This window comes from Musa acuminata, chromosome BXJ1-6 (assembly GCF_036884655.1).
Source record: "Musa acuminata AAA Group cultivar baxijiao chromosome BXJ1-6, Cavendish_Baxijiao_AAA, whole genome shotgun sequence".
NCBI classification, from domain to species: domain Eukaryota; kingdom Viridiplantae; phylum Streptophyta; class Magnoliopsida; order Zingiberales; family Musaceae; genus Musa; species Musa acuminata.
Window position 1 is genome coordinate 20,971,865 of NC_088332.1, and position 20,059 is coordinate 20,991,923.

General features: G+C 39.3%; 1 protein-coding gene across 4 annotated transcripts in view; it reads right to left on the reverse strand.

Moving 5' to 3' along the window:
• Nucleotides 1-1,938: 1,938 nt before the first annotated feature.
• LOC135676620 (uncharacterized) overlaps nt 1,939-20,059 on the reverse strand; it is a 28,638-nt gene continuing 10,517 nt past the window's right edge. For 2 of the 4 annotated variants that reach the window (XM_065187998.1, XM_065187997.1), the window contains exons 4-7: nt 4,663-4,749; nt 4,436-4,494; nt 2,484-2,634; nt 1,939-2,403 (exon numbers count right to left, since the gene is read on the reverse strand). In XM_065187998.1, the coding sequence (XP_065044070.1) occupies nt 2,338-2,403; nt 2,484-2,634; nt 4,436-4,494; nt 4,663-4,749 (363 nt within the window). In that variant the 3' untranslated portion in view covers nt 1,939-2,337. Of the gene's footprint in view, nt 2,404-2,478; nt 2,635-4,435; nt 4,495-4,662; nt 4,750-20,059 lie in introns of all 4 variants that reach the window. The other 2 variants (XM_065187999.1, XM_065188000.1) reach the window with 2 other exon arrangements.

The following is a 20,059-nucleotide window of genomic DNA, read 5'->3' on the forward strand; positions in this document are numbered from 1 at the left end:
GAGCCAATCAACACCGGGCAAGTTGCTCACTATGCACTAATGGCTATTGGAGATGAGGAGACAAGTTTATTAGATGCAAATTTATCTTTCGTTGAGCTTTTAAGTGCTTTCCATGAATTGTTTGATTAATGTAGAACCTTGAGTAAAAAGTATAACTCTTTGAAAAAGGAGTATGCTATTAGGATTAAGAGTGGCACTAAGAGGGGGGGGGTGAATTAGTGCAGCGGTAAAAATTATGTCGGTTCAAAACTTCATTGCGATTAAATCTGTTTCCGATGAAAAATCATTTTTTAAAGATAATAACTTTGAAAGTGCACGAAAGAGCATAGTGGATGTAAAGCAAGTAGTGATTTGCAGTTAAAGTAAATTGCTCAAGAGAAACGCAAACCAAATTTTTATAGTGGTTTAATCATCATGACCTACATTCACTCCGCCGATTCTTCTTCCGTCGAGGCCACCGGCATCCACTATTGGTATTCCTTTAATAGGCAAAGACCAATCACCTTTTACACTCTTCTCCTTTTCACAGGTTTAGGAGACAACCTTTTACAACCCTCTTTTATAAGGTATCTCTCTCACACCTCCCTTAGAGCTCTCTCTAAGCTTTGAGAGGAGGGAATTAAACTTTCTAAGGTTTACAACTTTAGAATTATAGAGTTTTGCTCAATATTTATTGCTTATCTATGTAGGAATAGCTAAGGTATTTATAGGCCCCAAATGAATTCAAATTTGGAGCGCTAAATTCAAACCCCTAAAATTTCAAGGTACGAGCGGTACAACCTGAGGTGTCGAACATCAAGTTCTAATCTTATTAAGTCATTAATGGCATCGTTATTGTGATACTGAGCAGAAGAAAACAAGTAACAAAACTTCGAATTGTGATTATTTTTTTCTTTTTCTTCTTTTCAGGAACAAGATCCTAACATCCGGTTGTATGATCTGGTCAGGTATAATATCAAAACATCCTTTAAAGCCAATATAAATGGGAATTACCTGTCCATCGAGTGCAGCGATAGCATCGTCCATCTCGGACTGTGATTTGTCATTCTAACGAAACCGAAACCACGAGAGCGTCCGGTCATACACCACCCTTTGCATCCAAAACTTTGCCCTCTTCACCGAAAGACCTGCGCCAAGCGGGCATCATCCATTTCGCCAAGGCAAATTGCCAACGTAGATCCTAAAAGAGGGTTCAAAACCTCGCGGGCTTCTCTCCACAGGAGCTGCTTTATTTACAGTTACAAGCCTGCCGCTAATTGCAGCACAAAAATACTTCCAATAGAAGCACACATCTCTAATTCCCACATCTAACAACACTAGTTTAAAACTCAAGGTGATGAATAACAAGTGCGGATGCTCAAACTCAAACTTCCTACATCATATCCACATTCACAGTGGATATTTATGGCTTACACAGCGGTGGAATATGTCTACGGCTTTCTCTGCTTCAACGGTGCTTCAATCAGTCTTGATAGACTAATTAGACTATCATATCTTGATAGACTATTCAAATACTCTCATTATAAAACAGTGATCGATAAAATAATGATTCAGTTACCCTATCGAAATGTTACGATGATCAATAATTATATACTAATCAAACCTTTATAAGTTAATATCCAAATGTTACTGTGAAAGATGGGGCCGCTGATGCACCAACTAAGTTGAGCTAAGAAGCCTGCACACGAGAAAAGAGACCCAAGGATGGCAGTGGCACGTGACATATTGAGCAACAAACAATGAGGTTTTTGAGTCAAATTCATTGCAAGCACGAAGATATATGAACATTAGAACAACACGACTTTAGCATTTCGAAGTTGTTCGAGTACACATTCAGAAAAAGGAGACGAAACTGTTCTACACTATATCTACTAATTAGAAGCCAAAGTTGTCATGTGTTGGCCACAATTAGCAGCCAAAATTGTCGCATTTTGAGTGTTTCCCGTACGACATCAATGTATATAGAGCGTACAATAACTGGTACATGGCACATCAATGTATATAGAGCGTACAATAACTGGTACATGGCAAATTAACCTTCAGGAACATCTTATCCACTAGGATGCAAAAGATGCCACCATGACTACATTCTCTTCAATACTCTAAACTGGCACCTTGTCCACAATTAGCAGCCAAAATTGTTGCATTTTGAGTGTTTCCTGTACTACATCAATGTATATAGAGTGTACAATAACTGGTACATGGCACATTAACCTTCAGGGATATCTTATCCACTAGGATGCGAAAGATGCCACCATGACTATTCAAATGTTGCTGTAACTCCATCTTGTGAAGTGGCACCAGCCACCCGACTCGTACTCTAATCTGGCACCCGGATCAGAGCTCTTTGGATTTCACAACAGCTTGAACATGGAAATACAACCTCCACAATGTCACATTATCCTAGAAAACAGCAGTGACACATTCATGGTGTGACTAAAAAACTTGAGTTTGTCAAACCCAGAGAGCTGAGCCAACCTTACCAGCTCTTCCAAATTAACAAAGACATCATCAGGAAAATCTGTTGCCGGAGAGTTCCTTTGCCGAAAGATATCTACCACACCACCAAGCGCCTCTCCTGGGAGCTTCTGGATCCGTCTACCAAGTTGCTGCTTCTCGGCATTGGTCATAGGTCTGCAAATTACTCGAGCCCAAGAATTACATAAAATGGCATCAGTATCTTTGGATTGCATATATCCTGTGTGCCAGAAAATTGACACCTATACTATATATTGTCTCAGCAGGCAGCCATCAACAACAAGAGCATTACACTTGGAAAATGAAGTCTTGTCACCCCAAATTCCCTCGTATAAGATCCAAACGTGATGGTTTTCACAAATATAGCGACAATACATCATAAGGCTATCAGATAAGAAATTATACTGATTGTGTACTAAATTTACTACATCATAAGTCGATATAAATAAGATGGAAGACCAACTTAGAGAAGCCCCAATTATCCAACTAGCAAATTACAGCACAAACTGCAAGTATAATATATTTTCCTGAGGAAAGGCTTCATTAAGAAAAAACTAAATATAGATTTTAAAATGGTGCTTTATAGAGACAAATATAATCTCAAGATAGAAAGAAAATATACTTTTTTGGACAAAGAAAGCAAACTTCACTTGTGATAAACAATGCATTGCAAGAAAGCCAATTATGATTTACTTTATGCACCAACCCTATATGCTTGAAATCTTAGGGCTCATTATTGTTGTTACCGTACACTTTATTACCTTCAACTACTGATAATAAAGAAAACTACTCCACCAATCAAGGTATGATTTGACAAGTTAGTAAAAATTCAGAACTAAAAACCTATGTGACTTGGGCAAATTTGAAACATAACTGACATCAGAGGAGCAGAGACCTAACATTAGGTAAATTCTATAATTTACTGATGCTGTATTGACAGTTCTTCAAATCTTCAAAAATTTGAAGATTTACACTCCCAAAATTAAGCTTGTCAGCTACAAACACTGAGAAACCCAGATTAGGGTCACAAAGAACGCGTATCAGGAAATTATTCCAACACAGTTTTGGTAATTGTAGAGCTTAAATATGTTCACAAATTGATCATCATACCTTATCATATTGGATCATAAATGACTTTTCATACTCTGATGATATTTCTGGGAAAAAAACTATAATATCTGCTTGCCAGTCATCTCATTACATATTAATGATTTTTTTTTTTAATTTAAGTGCCCTTAAAACACAAAAAATTTACAGATGTGTTCAAATGTATGTGATTTGATAGATCTTTCCCTTCTATTTCCTACAAAACTCAGCATACCTCGATCTAGATGGATAATTAGGTATACTGACACAAATTTTGGGTTCAAGAACTGAGACCAAGTTCCATGCTTCCATAAAAACTAAATTAAAAAAAAAACAAAAATCAATTTCAATTAAAAGATTTTCCATTTCCCTTCCCAATTGTGGCCATAATGCATTCCTAAATCATGTGCCCAATCATTTAAGATTCTCATCTGCCAAAACATTACTAATCCCTTTAGCAAATAATCAGGGTCTTCATGGAAAAAAAAAATCATACTCCCAAGTTCATTATTGGTTTTTTAGATGAGTCAAGATAACTGGACCAAGAGAATGTCATTTCTAGATCAGAAACTTTGGTGCCATGTTGAATGTTACTGTAAAATTAAAAAAATTACAGTTTACACACTCGACTGTCAAGGTATTACATCGATGAGGTTATAATACTCTTCCACAATTTCAAGTTTTGATTTTATTCGTGTCCAGTAAGTTCTATGCAGCATTTGCAGGTAGAGTCTTTAGAGAATTAATCTTTTAAATTAACCATGAGATCCAAATAGCCCATGCATCCTGTACTAAAGATTTCATAAGAAAAAAAAAGAAGGTACTCTACAAAACATCATGTTTCGAGATCAAGAAATACTAAATAGAGTACCTGCATTTGGAGACAACCATATCCAGATATTCATCAATGTTCTCCTCCATTTCCATAAGCTGAAAAAACAAGAGATGTTCTTGCTCCAGTGTTAACATTTCAGAACACCAACCCAACTTTGAACTAACAGTATCGAGTATCCATTGGCAAAAAAATGTTATATTCTAGGGAATAAATTGAACTCAAAGGTAATTCTTTCAAGCCACCATACATATTAAGGAGAGCACCTTCTCATTTATCTTATCTGAGTACTTTTCCACAGCTTCCATACATATTGCACCATCTCCTTTAACAGCTTGAATTTCATTGTAGACCTAATGTAATCCAAAACCTAAATATTTAATGACCAATATATTAATGAAACTAGTACTAAATTAGAATGTCTTAATGTAATCAGTAGCAGAGCCAAGGTTGATATTCAGGGGCACAGAACTCAGAGACATTAATTGAGATGCAATTGAAAGAATAAGTTGAATCCCAACAAAAACATGTAAGGCAAAACCAAATTAGAATAAAGATAAAGTGAAAGCATTTGCATAGTCTCACTGTGCTTTGTGTGACCAGGAAAGACTTTCTTTAGTACACTTTATTTTAAATAGTTCCGTTGTTTGTTTTGTCTAGACAGTGATTTACAAAGGCGCTCGGGCGCTCGCCTAAGCACTCGGGCGAGGTGAGGCGAGGCCCGAGTGCCTCATTTAATGGCCTAGGCACTCGCCCGAGCCCAAGCGTCAAGCGCTTCAGGCGAGCACCCGATTTAAACAAGGCGACCGAACCAGATTTTTAAGTCAGGTCGGTCGCATTTACGTTAGCTGGTTCGATTGAACCAACTATCGCATGCATATCAGCCTCACCCTCATTACGACTTCCCCTAACCCTACGTGCAATTCCACCGTCAACATTTTCACTGCCTCTCTCCGCCCTTGCCTCTCTCTATTGTCGTTGCCGCTGTCGTTGCCACTATCGCTACTCTCTGTTGCCACTACCATTGTCACTGCTCTCTGCTGCCGCTGCTCTCTGTCAATAGCCTCCTGCTCTCAATCAACAGCCTCGGTCTCCTCCTCAATCCTCACATCGGTCTCTACTCTTACTTCTCACATCGACTCAGTATACTATTAACAATATATTAACATTATACTGTTAATATACTATTAACAATATTTTTTATTTATTAGATTAATAACATATTATTTTAATTTTAATACTGCTAATTTTTATTTATTTAAAATTATTGTTAGGGTTTCAGGATAAATAGTAAGTGTACAAAGCAACTCAATAGATTATTCAATGACATCAAAAAGGATCCTACATAGAAGTATAATTATCTAAAGAACCTAATGTAGTTACTTACATCTTCTATGATAAGACTACTAGAGGTGATATTTTTCGTACAAAACATCTAGTAGGAAATTTCAAGAATGCAACAGCCTGCAAGAAGTATCCACCTGAGGTAAAAGAAGAGTTGTTGGCTTATATGAATGAAAAGAAGATGCAAAAGAATGCATCTTATGAGAATTACCAGAGGATAATTTTAAACATATCAGGGATGATGAAGAATAAGATTATTCTAAGTATCAACCCAAGTGGAAAAAAGGTACACAACAAAAAAGAAAAATAAGCTATGGTTACTAAAAAGGGTAAAAAGGGACCGATGGATCTATCTATGTTATGGTTACTAAAAAGGATAAAAAGAGACCGATAGATCTATATATGTTTCAAGGATCACAGAAGTAATAGGGACAAGTAGGAAGCTCAAAATTAAGACAAAAAAATATAAGTGATGCTCGTGATAAAAAATAAGAGGAAAAACAATTCAGCACATTGCTCGCTTCTTCTATCAGGTTGGTCTTCCCCTTAGTACAACTCGTTTAAACAATTTTAAGGAGATGATTGAAACTATTGGAAGATATGGTGAGAGATTAAAACCTTCAGGTTATTATGAGATGCGAGTTCCATTATTGAAAAAGAGTTAAAATATACAAATGACTTACTAAAAGGCCATAAAAAATCATGAGTAAAACATGGTTGCTCTATTATGTCAGATGCTTGGACCGATAAGAGACGCAAGAGTATAATTAATTTTATGGTTAATTATTCTTTAATGATCATATTTGTGAAGTTAATAGATGCTTTATCTTTTGTGAAATCTAGAGATAAGATATATGATTTACTTGATAAATTCGTGGAAGAAATTGGTGATAAAATATCGTTCAAGTCATAACCGATAATGGAAGCAACTATATATTAGCTGATAAGATTCATCTTTTGAATTTTTTTAATTACTTTATCTTCAATTAAATAGAAGATGTATTAAACTCTTTAAGTCTTTTTATTTTTGTTATCATTTGTCTCAGGTCAATTACTTAAAACAAAAAGACCACTTATATTGGACTCCATGTGCAGCACATTATATTGATTTAGTGTTGGAGAATATTGGAATGAACCTTAACATCAAGAAAATTTTAGAAAGAGCAATCTTTGTTGTTGAATTTCTCTATAATCATATTGGGACTTTAAATATGATGAGAAAATTCACAAGCAATAAAAAATTAATAAGATATGGTATCACCCGATTTGCTACTTCATTCTTGACATTACAGAGCGTGCATCGTCAAAAACATAACCTGTGAAACATGTTTGCCTTCAAGAAATGGGTGACAAGCAAATGGGAAAAAGAAGCAAAAGGCAAGAGGACCACTGATATCATCTTAATGTCATCCTTTTGGAATCATATAATTTATATATTAAAGGTAATGGGCCCTCTTGTTCGAGTCTTTCGGTTGGTAGATAATAAAAATAAGCCAGCAATGGAATATATTTATGAGGTTATTGATAGAGCAAATGAGACGATTCAAATGTCCTTTAATGAAAATAAAGAAAAATATGAGAAAATTTTTACAATCATTGACGAAAGATGGAATTATCAATTTCGTCGTCCCTTACATGTAGTAGGATATTATTTGAACCCAGAATTCTTTTATAAGATCAAATATGTTGGGTTTGATGTAGAAGTCCTGAATGGGTTATATTAGTGCATTATAAGATTAATTCCAACCCTTGAGGTACAAGATAAGATTATTCGTAAATTATCTCTATATAAAAATATTGATGGTAATTTTGGAATTCCAATGGCATTTCGATCCGAGACAACTACATCCCCAGGTATTAATAATTTGATATAATTAATTTCATCTATAGTATGTTACTATGTTATTACTAATAATAACATAAATTTTGCAACTGAATGATAGAGTCTATTTGGAAATTCCACCCCGAACTTGCAGCAATTTATTATCAAATACTTAGTTTGGCATATAGTGTTATGGGTTGTGAGCGAAACTGGAGTGTCTTTGAACATGTAAGGATCATTGAATATTTTTGTTTCAATTAATTTATTTTTTTAGATAGATGTATTAATATATTTTTAAATTATATAGCACGACAGATTCACTTAAAGAGAATAAATCGGTTAGAACATCAACAATTACACGATCTTATTTATATCAAATATAATCAAACTTTGAATACTCGTGATGATTTGCGAAATATAATTGATCCAATCGCATTACAATATATTGATGATTCAAATGAGTGATTGGTGAGAAAAATAGGTGCCAACTTATAAGCAGTGATTTAAAGGCGCCAAGATCCAAAAATACCCCAGGCGCTCGCCCGAGCGAAGCGAGCCACTAAAATATAAAAATATATAATATAATTAATAAATATAATTATTTAAATAAAAAATATGCTATTAAATTAAGAAAATTAGGTACAAAATCATAATAAATAAATCATAATAGTATATTTTTTATTTTTAAATAAAAAAAATACTATTAAATAAATAAAAATTAATAATATTAAAATTAAAATAATATATTATTAATCTAATAAATAAAAATACAATTATTAGTATACAGTTAGCAATATACTGTTAATAGTATATTGAGAAGATTGTGAGAAGACAGAGGCAGTCGAGGCAACAACAGCGATAGCAGGCAACAACCGTAACTGTAGCGGCGAGCGGCGACCACAATAGGAGCGGCAACTGCGAGGGACAACGAGAGCGGCGACAGCAGCGACGAGCGACGACAGCAATGGCGAGCAGCGATTGTGGCAGCGGCAAGCAGTTGGCGAGCAGCGATTGTGGCAGCAACGAGTAGCGACAGTAGTGGCAGCAACGAGTAGCGACAGTAGTGGCGAGCAGCGACAGTGGCAGTGGCAGTGGCAGCGACAGCGACAATAGAGAGCAGCGGCAGCGGAGAAGAAATCTCGACAGTAAAATCGCGTGTTAGGGTTGGGGAAGTTGGGGAAATTGCGTGAGGGAGCTTGATATCGATGATTTAGTTGGTTCAATTGAACCAACTAAAGCACCGGAGACCAACCAGACCTAAAAATCTGGTTTGATCGCCTAGTTTAACCCAGGCGCTCGTACGAAACGCCCGACGCCTGGGCTCGGGCGAGCACCCAAGCGGCGCCTCGCGCCCGAGCCCAGGCGGCGCCTCTTTGAAGCGAGGCGCCTGGACATAAAGCGAGGCGCTCGAGCCTCGCCTCGCCTCACCCGAGCGCCTATTGAAATCACTGCTTACAAGATGCCAAAAACGAGTTTGTATTTGAAGATAATAGATTGACATAGGGAGATGTGACAAGAGCTTCAGGTGCTGGAGAATTACAAATATATACAAGACAGATTGCGAAAGGAAAAATGAGTGCAATAGCATCAAGCTCGGCTCCTGCTACTGTTGAAGACAAAGAGAATGAAACATCTTTTGATGAGAAAGGACAAGAGAAAAAGGACGAACTTAATAAAGATGATTTGTTTAAAAATGATGATAATGTTGATTATGATGAATGACTTTGATGTAAAACTTTATTGTTTTGAATTTCGAGACTTTTGTTAAAGTGACATTGTGACTTTATACTTTAGATTTTCTTAATTTAATATCATATTTTATTTAAATAATTATTTATTAATTAGATTATATATTTATTATATTTTAATATTTTAGAGCATCTTGTTTCGTTATGACGAACGCCCAGCACCTCGGGCGTTTTAGGACCTTAGCTCCTTTTAGTGCCTAGCACTTTTTAAATCACCGTCTAGTACAAATACTCAGCAATAAATTAGGTGAACCCATCACCCACTAGTCCACTTTTTAAAACCTCTATGCTCTAAGGAAAAAAACTCGTTTTCATTTCCATGCTTGTAGAGGAATCCAATAGATTAAGGTTAATGTAAAGAAATATTCATAATTTCTATATATATCTAATAATCTCAAAATTGATAATGTAAGCACACCAATCATATACCTATAATGGTAAGGAAGATCCAAACCAAAAGAAACACAATTTTGTACTTAAGCTTCTAATGCTATATAATGTTTATGGCCAAATATGTTCTTTATTTGATTGATATCCATGTTCACCTACACTACTAGGCTTAAGATGTTGAATTTTATTTCAACCAGTGATTTAAAAAAATTAGACGCCAAAGTCTTAAAATGCCTGAGGTGCTAAGCACTCGTCCGAACGAAGCGAAACGCTCTAAAATATTAAAATATAAAAGTTATAAAATATAATTAATAAAAAATAATTATATATAATAAAAATATAAATTTAAATTAAAAAGATCTAAAATACCAAGGCACATTATTCATCTTCAAATAACAAAAATATCAAAAGACTCAAAACAATAAAGTCTTGTATCAAATTCATTCATCGTTAGAATCAACATCATTATTCTCAAACATATCATCATCCTTCTCTTCCTCTCGTCCTTCTTCATCAAAATATATTTCCTCCTCTTCAACAATGACAAAAGATGAGCTTAAGACTTTTGTACTCATTTTTTCCTTTGTTGTCTGTCTTGTACATATCTGTAATTCTTCCACACCTAAGGCTCTTGCCACATCTACATGCCAAGCTGTTATCTTCAAATACAAGCTCGTCTTCGACATCTTGCAAGTTCGCACCCATTTCTCCCACCAACCACTCATTTCAATCATCAATGTCTCGTAATGATATTTGATAAATACTATTTCGCAAATAATGACGAGCCTTCAATACTTGATTATAATTTATATAAACAAGATCATATAATTGTTGATGCTCTAACCGATTTCTTCTCTATATGTAAATCTATCATGTCATATAATTTGAAAATATATTAATACATCTATCTAAAAAAGAATAGATTAATTGAAACAAAAATATTCTCTAATTCTTATATGCTCAAAGATACTCCAGTTTTGCTCACAACCCATGGCACTACATGTCAAGTAAAAAATTTTGATAGCCAATTGTTGCTAGATCGATGTGGAATTCTCAAATAAACTCCACCATTACAAAATTTATTTTATTATTAGCAATAACATAGTAACATACTATAGATAAAACTAATTATATCAATTTATTAATACCTAGGGATGTAGTTATCCAAGATCGAACTGTCATTAGAATTTCAAAAAGACCATCGACATTCTTATATAAGGTAATTCACGTATGATCTTATCTTGCACCTCAAGGCTTAAAACCAATCTTGCAATGCACTGATATAACCAATTTATAATTTTTGCATCAAACCTAACGGAGGTGTTTTTATAAAAGAATTTTAAGTTCAAATAATGTCCTACTGCATGTAATGGACAATGAAGTTGACCTTTCGTCAATGATTACAAATATTTTCTTATAATTTTCTTCGTTTCCATCAAAAGATTTTTAAATCATCGCCTTTGTTCTATCCATAGCCTCATAAATATATTACATTACAAGCTTATTTTCATTATTTACCAACTGAAAGGCTCAAACAAAAGGACTCGTTACCTTTAATATATGAACTACAAGATTACAAAAGAACGACATTAAGATGATATCACTGGTCCTCTTACCTTTCACTTCTTTTACCTATTTGCTTATTACTCATTTCTCTAAGTTACACATGTTTCTCATGTTATATTTTTTACAATGCACGCTCTGTAATGTCAAGAAGGAAATAGCAAATTAGATGACACAATATCTCACCAATTTCTTATTATCTGTGAATTCTCTCATCATATTCAAAGTCCAAGCATGATTATAGAGAAATCCAATGACAAAGATTGCCCTTTCTAAAGTCTTCTTGATTTCAGAAATCTTGCTAATATCCTCCAACATTAAATCAATACAATATGCTGCACATGGAGTTCAATATAAGTGGTCTTTTTTACTTCAAGTAATTTACCTAAAATAAAGGATAACAAAATTTATAAGACTTAAGAATCACATAATTCTTTCATTCAAATTAGAGATAAAATAATTAAAAGATTAAAAAAGTCAAAAGATAAATGTTATCAACTAACACATAGTTGCTTCCATTATCGATTATAACTTCGACGACATTTTGTTCACCAATTTCCTCCAACAAGTTGTCAAGCAAATTATATATCTTTTCTCTATATTTCATAAAAAATGATGCATTTATTGACTTCACAAACATGGTTTCTAAAGAACAGTTGGCCATAAAATTAATTATACTCCTATGTCTCCTGTTGGTCTAAGCATCTAACATAATAGAGCAACCATGCTTTACCCATAATTGACCCTTTAATAAGTCATTTGTATAATCCAATTCTTTTTTCAATAATGGAACTTGCATCTCATAATAACTTGGATGTTTTAATCCCCCACCATATCATCTAATAGCTTCAATCATCTCTTTAAAACTGTCTAAACGAGTTGTACTAAGAGGAAAGCCAACCTGATAGAAGAAACGAGCAATATGCTGAATTGTTCTTCCCCTTATTTCCTTATCATAAGCATCACTTATATTTGTTTATCTTAATTTTACTTTTGCTTGCCCTTGTTGCTTCTGTGATCCTTGATACATATATAAGTCCATCGGTCCTTTTTTACCCTTTTTAATAACCATGACTTCTTTTCCTTTTCTATCACATATTTTTTTCTCACTTGGATTGACACTTTTAGAATAATCTTCTTCTTCATCATCTATAATATGTTCAACACTATTTTTTGGTAAAATCCCATAAGATTAATTCTTTTATGTCTTTTTTCTGTCATATAAGCCAATAGTTCTTGTTTTAATGAAATAGAAACTTCTTACAAGCTGACGTATTCTTGAAATTTCCTACTAAATACTGCTTTGCATGAAAAATACCACCTTTAGTAGTCTTATCACAAAAGATGCAAGTAACTGCATTATGATCATTAGCATCCTTTATATAATTGTATTTTCAGGTAAGATCATTTTTAAAGTTTTTGAAGAATCTTCTAAATTGCTTTGTACACTTGCCATTAATTCTAAAACTCTAATAATAATTTTAAATAAATAAATATTAGCAGTGTTAAAATCTAAATAGTATATTATCAATCTAAATAGAGATTGCTTTAAACAGTAGTTAACAATCTACTGTTAATAGTATATTATTTACTATTAACAGTAGTTAGAGGGGAGAAAAGAGTTGTTAACAGTAGTAGAGGGGGAGAAAAGTGTCTCTGATAATGGAAAGTGGGGAAGGAGAGGGCAGCGGTGATGAAGAAACATTCGGACAACGACGACGATGACGAAGTTGTGGATGGTACCAACAACAGTAGAGGAAGCTGCGGATGACAACCGTGGCGAATTAAGCAACGGACTGTCATGGCCTTAGCTGGAATTGCCTAAATCGTGAGGCACCCTTGCGACAAAGATGCGAACTTAGCTTGCGTTGCTTAAGTCGCGAAGCACCCTTGCGGCAAAGACGCGAACTTAGCTTGCGTTGCCTAAGTCGTGCTTCGTCCTTGCGATTTGCGTCCGCAAAGATCAGCCCACTTGCAACCTCTCGCAGGCCCCGAAGGACCTGTAAAAGAGAGTTGATTAGTTCGAAGAACGAGCGACAGACAAGTCCCGACGTCTCGCGAAAAGGGGAAGCTTTACAAGCTTGAACGAACAGCTACAAGTCCACAAACAACTGCTCACCGAGTGCCGAGCGCGACAACAAGTTCCCGTCAAGGTAACGTGCGAACTTGCGAAAGAGTGTTTAACGCCCGACACTATACCGAAGCCCTATCCAGCCTTGTGCCACCCGAGTGGTTCCAGGGTGCTGAGATGGCTGACGTTTCGCGTGCAGCAGCGGGCTACAGAAATCAGCCCGTGACACATGAAAACAAAGCTGTTTTGGGGCTGTTTTGCTCGGTTCGGTGAGCGATCGCACTATAGCACTGTAACTTATTCGAATTTACATTTTTACAAGCAAAAGGACTTAAAACCAAACCAAAACATGCTGCCAAGCAGCTGTACATGTAGATTAGAGCGACGAATGGTTCGTTGAACGAAGTTGTTGCGGGTGCACAACGACCGTTCGTGACATTCTCCCCCACTCAACCTGTCGACGCCCTCGTCGACTCTTGTTGGTAGTTGTTGATAATTGTTTCTTCATGTCGTAGGGCATCTTCGGGCTCCCATTTGGCTTCAGTTCGGGGAAGCTTTCGCCACTTCACCAAGCACTCGGTCTGCTCAGCTCCATTGGGTAGCTTTATCTTGCGATCCACTAAAATAGTTTCAACTCGCTTCTCGTAGGAGACTCTGGTGGGGGGTAGCCAAGTTGGAACACTTCGGGAAGCATCTTGCGGATCCGAGTGGTAGGCTTTTAGGTTGCTGGCGTGAAGAACATTGTGAATTTTGAACCATGCCGGCAGCTGCAACTTGTAAGAGACGTTGCCCACCCTGCTGATAATTGGGAAGGGCCCTTCATACTTGCGCATCAATCCTTTGTGTACTTTGTTCCTAAAGAATTGGAGTGATGCTGGTTGGAGCTTTACTAGCACCAAATCGCCGACCTTGAACTCTTGCGGTCGCCTTCCCAAGTCTGCCAACTTCTTCATCCTTTTTGCCGCCTTCTCCAAGTAAGCCCCCGCAATAACTGCATTTCGGTGCAACTCCTAGGCTGACGGACTACTCCCAATATACCCGATTGCCATGGTGTGAGGAGTTGACGGTTGTTGTCCTGTAATGATCTCGAAGGGGCTCTTGTTGGACGCAAAGCTCCATTGCAAGTTGTAGGAGAATTAGGTAATGTCCAACAACTTCACCCAATCTCGTTGGTTGGCACTCACGTAGTGCCGAAGATATTGCTCTAAGAGCGAGTTTATCCTTTCGGTTTGGCCATCCATCTGGGGGTGGAGGCTTGTGGAGAAGCATAACTTGGACCCCGACAATTTAAAAAGCTCGGTCCAGAATCGTCCCAGGAACCGAGCATCTCAATCACTGATGATATTGTACGGGACTCTCCAATACTTCACTACATCCTTCATCATCAACTTGACCGCCTCCTCCGCTGAACAGTGTAGGGGAGCAGCAATGAAAGTTGCATACTTTGAAAATCGATCGACCATCACGAGTATCAATCCGAGTCTCCCTACTGCGAGCAAGCTTAATATGAAGTCTAAGGAAATACTCTCCCACGGCCTTTCTGGTACAGGCAACGACTCCAAAAGTCCCACCGGCTTCCGTTGCTCCACCTTGTCTTGCGGCAAGTGAGGCACGTTCGAACATATTCCTCCACATCAGTCCCGATCTTCGGCCAATAGAAGGCCCTCTCCACGAGAGCTAAGGTTCTGTGAATGCCAGGGTGCCCAGCCCAAAGGAAATCGTGACACTCTCTTATGAGTTCACGTCTCAGATTGTCCACTCAAGAAACATAAACCCTATTCCTTTTGGTATAAACGAGTCCTTCCTGGACCCAAAACTGTCCTTAGTACAAATCACGATCCAAGAAGGTAGTGTCGCCAAACTCATAGACAGTGGATCACCGCTGTCATCTCCTTCTCGTGCACCGGATACCACCGCTCAGTCTCGTTGAGTTTACAACTCTCGTAGGCCACCGGATGACCCTCCTGCATGAGTACTCCCCCAATAGCGAAGTCTGAAGCATCTGTATGGACTTCGAATGGCTCCCCATAGTCCGACAATTTAAGCATCAGTTCTGCCAATACAGCAGCCTTTAGATCTTGGAATGCAATCTCACATTTATCCGACCACCTCCAAGGCTGCTCCTTCTTCAACAACTCCGTCAATGGAGTTGCACTCTTCGAATACCCCGCTATGAAGCGTCGATAGTAGTTGACGAAGCCAAGGAAGGATCTCAACTCTGGCACCTTCCTTGGAGTTCGCCATCCGCAACCGCTTGCACCTTCGATTTGTCCATCCGAATGGAGCCATCACAGATTCGATGCCCCAAGAATAAGATCTCCGTTTGGGCAAAGTAGCATTTCTCCCTCTTCACGAACAAAGTGTTCTCCCTGAGAACCTTGAAAATTGTCCGAAGGTGCTTGACATGTTCCTCGAGCGTTTGACTGTAGACGACGATATCGTCCAAGTAGACGACCACGAACTTATCCAAATATTCCTTGAATAGTTGGTTCATGAGGGTGCAGAACGTGGCCGGAGCGTTGGTTAAGCCAAAAGGCATCACCAAGAACTTAAACACTCCATACCTGGTCACACAGATAGTCCTTGCTTCGTCGCCTTCAGCAATGCGCACCTGCCAATACCCTGACCGAAGGTCGAGTTTTGAGAAATACTTAGCTTTGCCCAATTGGTCGAACAAGTCCGCGATGAGCAGGATGGGATACTTGTTCTTCACCGTCACCTTGTTGACGGCTCGATAATCGACGCATAGTCGGAGGCTCCCATCTTGTTTCTTTTGAAAGAGAACTGGAGCTCCGAATGGTGCTTTCAAACTGCGGATGAGACCACCACTTAGCAGTTCACCTAACTGCTTTCTGAGTTCTGCCAGCTCTGGCGGGGGCATGCGGTAGGGTGGTCTCGCTAGAGGCTTCACTCCTAGCTCCAGCTCGATATTATTGTCCACGCCTTTGCGTGGCGAAAGAGTCTTTGGCAACTCGGGTGGCATAACGTCAGTGAACTCTTTCAGGACGTTCGCCACCACAGCAGGTTCATGAATGGCCTTCTCGTCGAGTGGCTCTAGCTTCATAGCAGCCACGAATATTAGTTCGTCTTTTCATACCCCCTTCTTCAATTGTAATGCCGATATATGTTGGGGGTCTTTGGTTCCTCTCCTAGAGACGGAAACCACACAGGGGTCGTCACCCCCCATCATGCATAGGGTGTTTAGGAACGGCATTAGCACCAACTTCGCCGCGTTCATAAACTTCATTCCAAGGATCACTTGGAAGTCATCCAATGGCACCGCCATTATGTTCATGCTCCCGCTCCATATTCCAATCTTGATGGGGACACCCTTTGCCAACCCGGAGATTCGCTTGGCCTTCGAGTTCACCGCCTTCATTCGACTTGGGCTCTTCTCCAAGATCAGCCCAAGTCGCTTTGCTTCTCGATCGACAATAAAGTTGTGGGTAGCACCCGTGTCCACCATTACACGGGTCGTTTGGCCATTTAGCTTGATGTTGACGTACATCAGCTCAACACTTCTTGTTTTTAGTAGCTTTGTCTTTGTGTTCTCCCCCACTTGACCCCGCAGTCTATGAACCTTTCTGCGGCAGCAATTGCCCTGATCAAATCGGCGGCATTCCTTCAATGTAGTTCTTGTTGCGCCCATGGCTTCAAACCATCGAGGAAGCTGAACAGCTTATCCTTCTCGGACATGTCCTGGATGTCCAACATTAGCGCAGAAAATTGCTTCACATAGTCTCGAATGGAAGCATTTTGGCGGAGTTGTCTCAATTTCCTTCTTATGACGAACTCGGTGTTCTCCGGTAGGAACTGAGTTCTCAACTCCCGCTTCAAGTCCTCCCATGTGTCAACTTGACACCGACCTTGTTGGATCTCCTCCCAACGGGTTTGCCACCAAAGTTTTGTATCTCCGTTCAGATACATAGTCGCTATAAAAACTTTGGTTTCTTCAGAATCAGGCCTCGTAGCTCGAAAGTATTGTTCCATATCGAATAGAAAATTCTCGGGCTCTTTTGCATCTCTGGCCCCTCCATAACCATGAGGCTCGGGTGCTCTCAAGTTTTGTGGCGGCGCAACGCGAGTGTTGCTTCCTCCCGCATTTAGTGCCCTTGTGAGCATGGACACCCTCGAAGTGAGTTCTGCCACAACTTCCTGCAGGTGTTGCACGGACACTTTGGTGTCATCTAACAATTGGTCGACTAGGGCCTCAACCTTGTCGATCCTGGACTCCGCTTCTTCTTGCGAGCTCCCTACCCCAACAAGCCTTCGTTGGCCATGGTAGAGTTCCTCCAAGCTCGCTTCGAGAACATCCAAGTGGGTTTTCGCCTTGTGAGTCTCTCCTTATGACTCTTTTTCCCGATTGACGCTCCATATTGCGCCTCCTCCGCTCGCGAAGAGTAGCCAACTTCTCGCTCATCATGTTCGCTGTCGCGCTCCTCCTAAGCGGCTCCAACAACATGCGAGCGAATGTGCACTTGCAGCCCACCTGCGGCTGCTTAGGGCAAGGGTCCGGCTTGCCCCGTCTTGCTTGATTCGCCACGATGCTTAGCCATGGCGAAGTTGCGAAGTTCCTTTGTTGCTCGCTCGAAGTGCTTGCCCGCTCTGATACCACAATGTCACGGCCTTAGTTGGAATTGCCTAAGGCGTGAGGCACCCTTGCGACAAAGACGCGAACTTAGCTTGCGTTGCCTAAGTCGCGAAGCACCCTTGCGGCAAAGACGCGAACTTAGCTTACGTTGCCAAAGTCGCACTTCCCCTTGCGATTTGCGTTCGCAAAGATCAGCCCATTTGCAACCTCTCGCAGGTCCCGAAGGACCTGTAAAAGAGAAAGTTGATTAGTTCGAAGAACGAGTGACGGACAAGTCTCGACGTCTCGCAAAACGAGGAAGCTTTACAAGCAATTCAGCGAGCACCTTGCATGCACAAGAGAAAAGAGGGAGAGGGGGAAAACAAAGACTTTAGAAGGTTGAACGAACAACTGCAAGTCCACAAACAGCTACTCACCAAGTGTCGGGCGCGACAACAAGTTCCCGTCAAGGTAACGTGCGAACTTGCGAAAGAGTGTTCAACACCCGACACTATACCGAAGCCCCATCCAGCCTTGTGCCACCTGGGTAGTTCCAGGGTGCTGAGATGGCTGATGTTTCGCGTGCAGCAGCGGGCTTTAGAAATCAGCCCGTGGCACGCGAAAACAGAGCTGTTTTGGAGCTGTTTTGCTCAGTTCGGTGAGCGATCGCACTGTAGCGCTGCAACTTGTTCGAACTTACATTTTTACAAACAAAAGGACTTAAAGCCAAGCCAAAACATATTGCCAAGCAACTGTACATGTAGATTTGAGCGATGAACGGTTCGTTGAACGGAGTTGTTGCAATGCGCGACGATCGTTTGTGACAGGACGACAGTAGCGGAAGCAACGGACAGTAATGATAGAACCCTTGCATATTCTAAACTTGGGGTTGATCTCTTTAGGGGATCGGCCTCTTTGGAACTCTATAGGGGTTCCTCTCTCCAAATTGTTGCTCAAAGGCTGCAGAAAAGATTCATCTATTGCTTATGAAAAGAGGAATACATAGCTATTTATAGGGCCTCTAAACCCTAACTCCTAATATGACTCCTACTCAAGACTCCTACTTCTAACCAACTCCTAATAGGACTCTTACTCAAGACTCCTATTCTTTTACAACTCCTAATTCTTCTCTAAGAAACAACCTCCTAACCCTAGTCGGCCTCTTCACCTCTTTAATAGGGATCGGCTTAGGTAGGTTTTAAATGAATGTCTCTCTCAATTAGGACTCTCCTAGCTAGAGTCCTAACAGACCCGCCCTCTTCAAATCAGCATTATCCTCAAGGCTGATAATTCATGAATTCTAGGAATTTGATCTTCAAGTCGTCATAGTTCTCCCAAGTGACATCTTTTATTGGTAGGTTCGCCCACTGTATTAGCACTTCAGTAGTGGGTCGTTGTCGTCGAGTCACGATCCGTCGATCAATAATGGCACTTGGCTGAGTCTGGAGTTCTCCTTGGGTAGTCATATTTGGTGGGTGGCTTTGGGCTGTCTCCAAGCACCTATTTACAACTTCCGTCTGGCCGTCGGTTTATGGGTGATATGTCGTATTCCTTTTCAATTTAGTACCCTGCATATGGAATAACTTTGTCCAAAATCTGCTCGTGAAGATGCAAGTAGAATTTGTCACAAGCACAATGCATCCCTTATAGCATAATTCTTTTGAGTCTCAATTGTAATAAGCCACGAAGCTTAATGCTTCCTCCAATTTTTTTATGATCTTACTAGTCTCCGGATCTTCCTATCATTCCCTCTTAATATCGTTAAGGAAGTCACTAGTCGAAAATGAAATGGCCAAAAATTCAGCTTGCTTAGGTAGCCATGAAAGCGCATCTGCAACAACATTCTCTTTCCCCTTTTTGTAAGTTATTTCATAATCATATCCAAGAAGCTTTATTACCCATTTTTATTGTTTGGGGGAAGATATCTTTCTGCTCCAAGAAATATTTTAGGCTTTTATGGTCGGTCTTGATTTGAAAGCATCGCCCAATCAAGTACGATCTCCACCTCGTTGCTGCGTGCACAATGGTGAGCATCTCCTTATCATATGTTGACATGTTTTGATGGGAGGGAGACAATGCCTTGCTAGTGTATGTGAGTGGTCGACCATCTTGCATGAGAACGTCTCCAATTCCGACTCCAGATGCATCGGCCTCA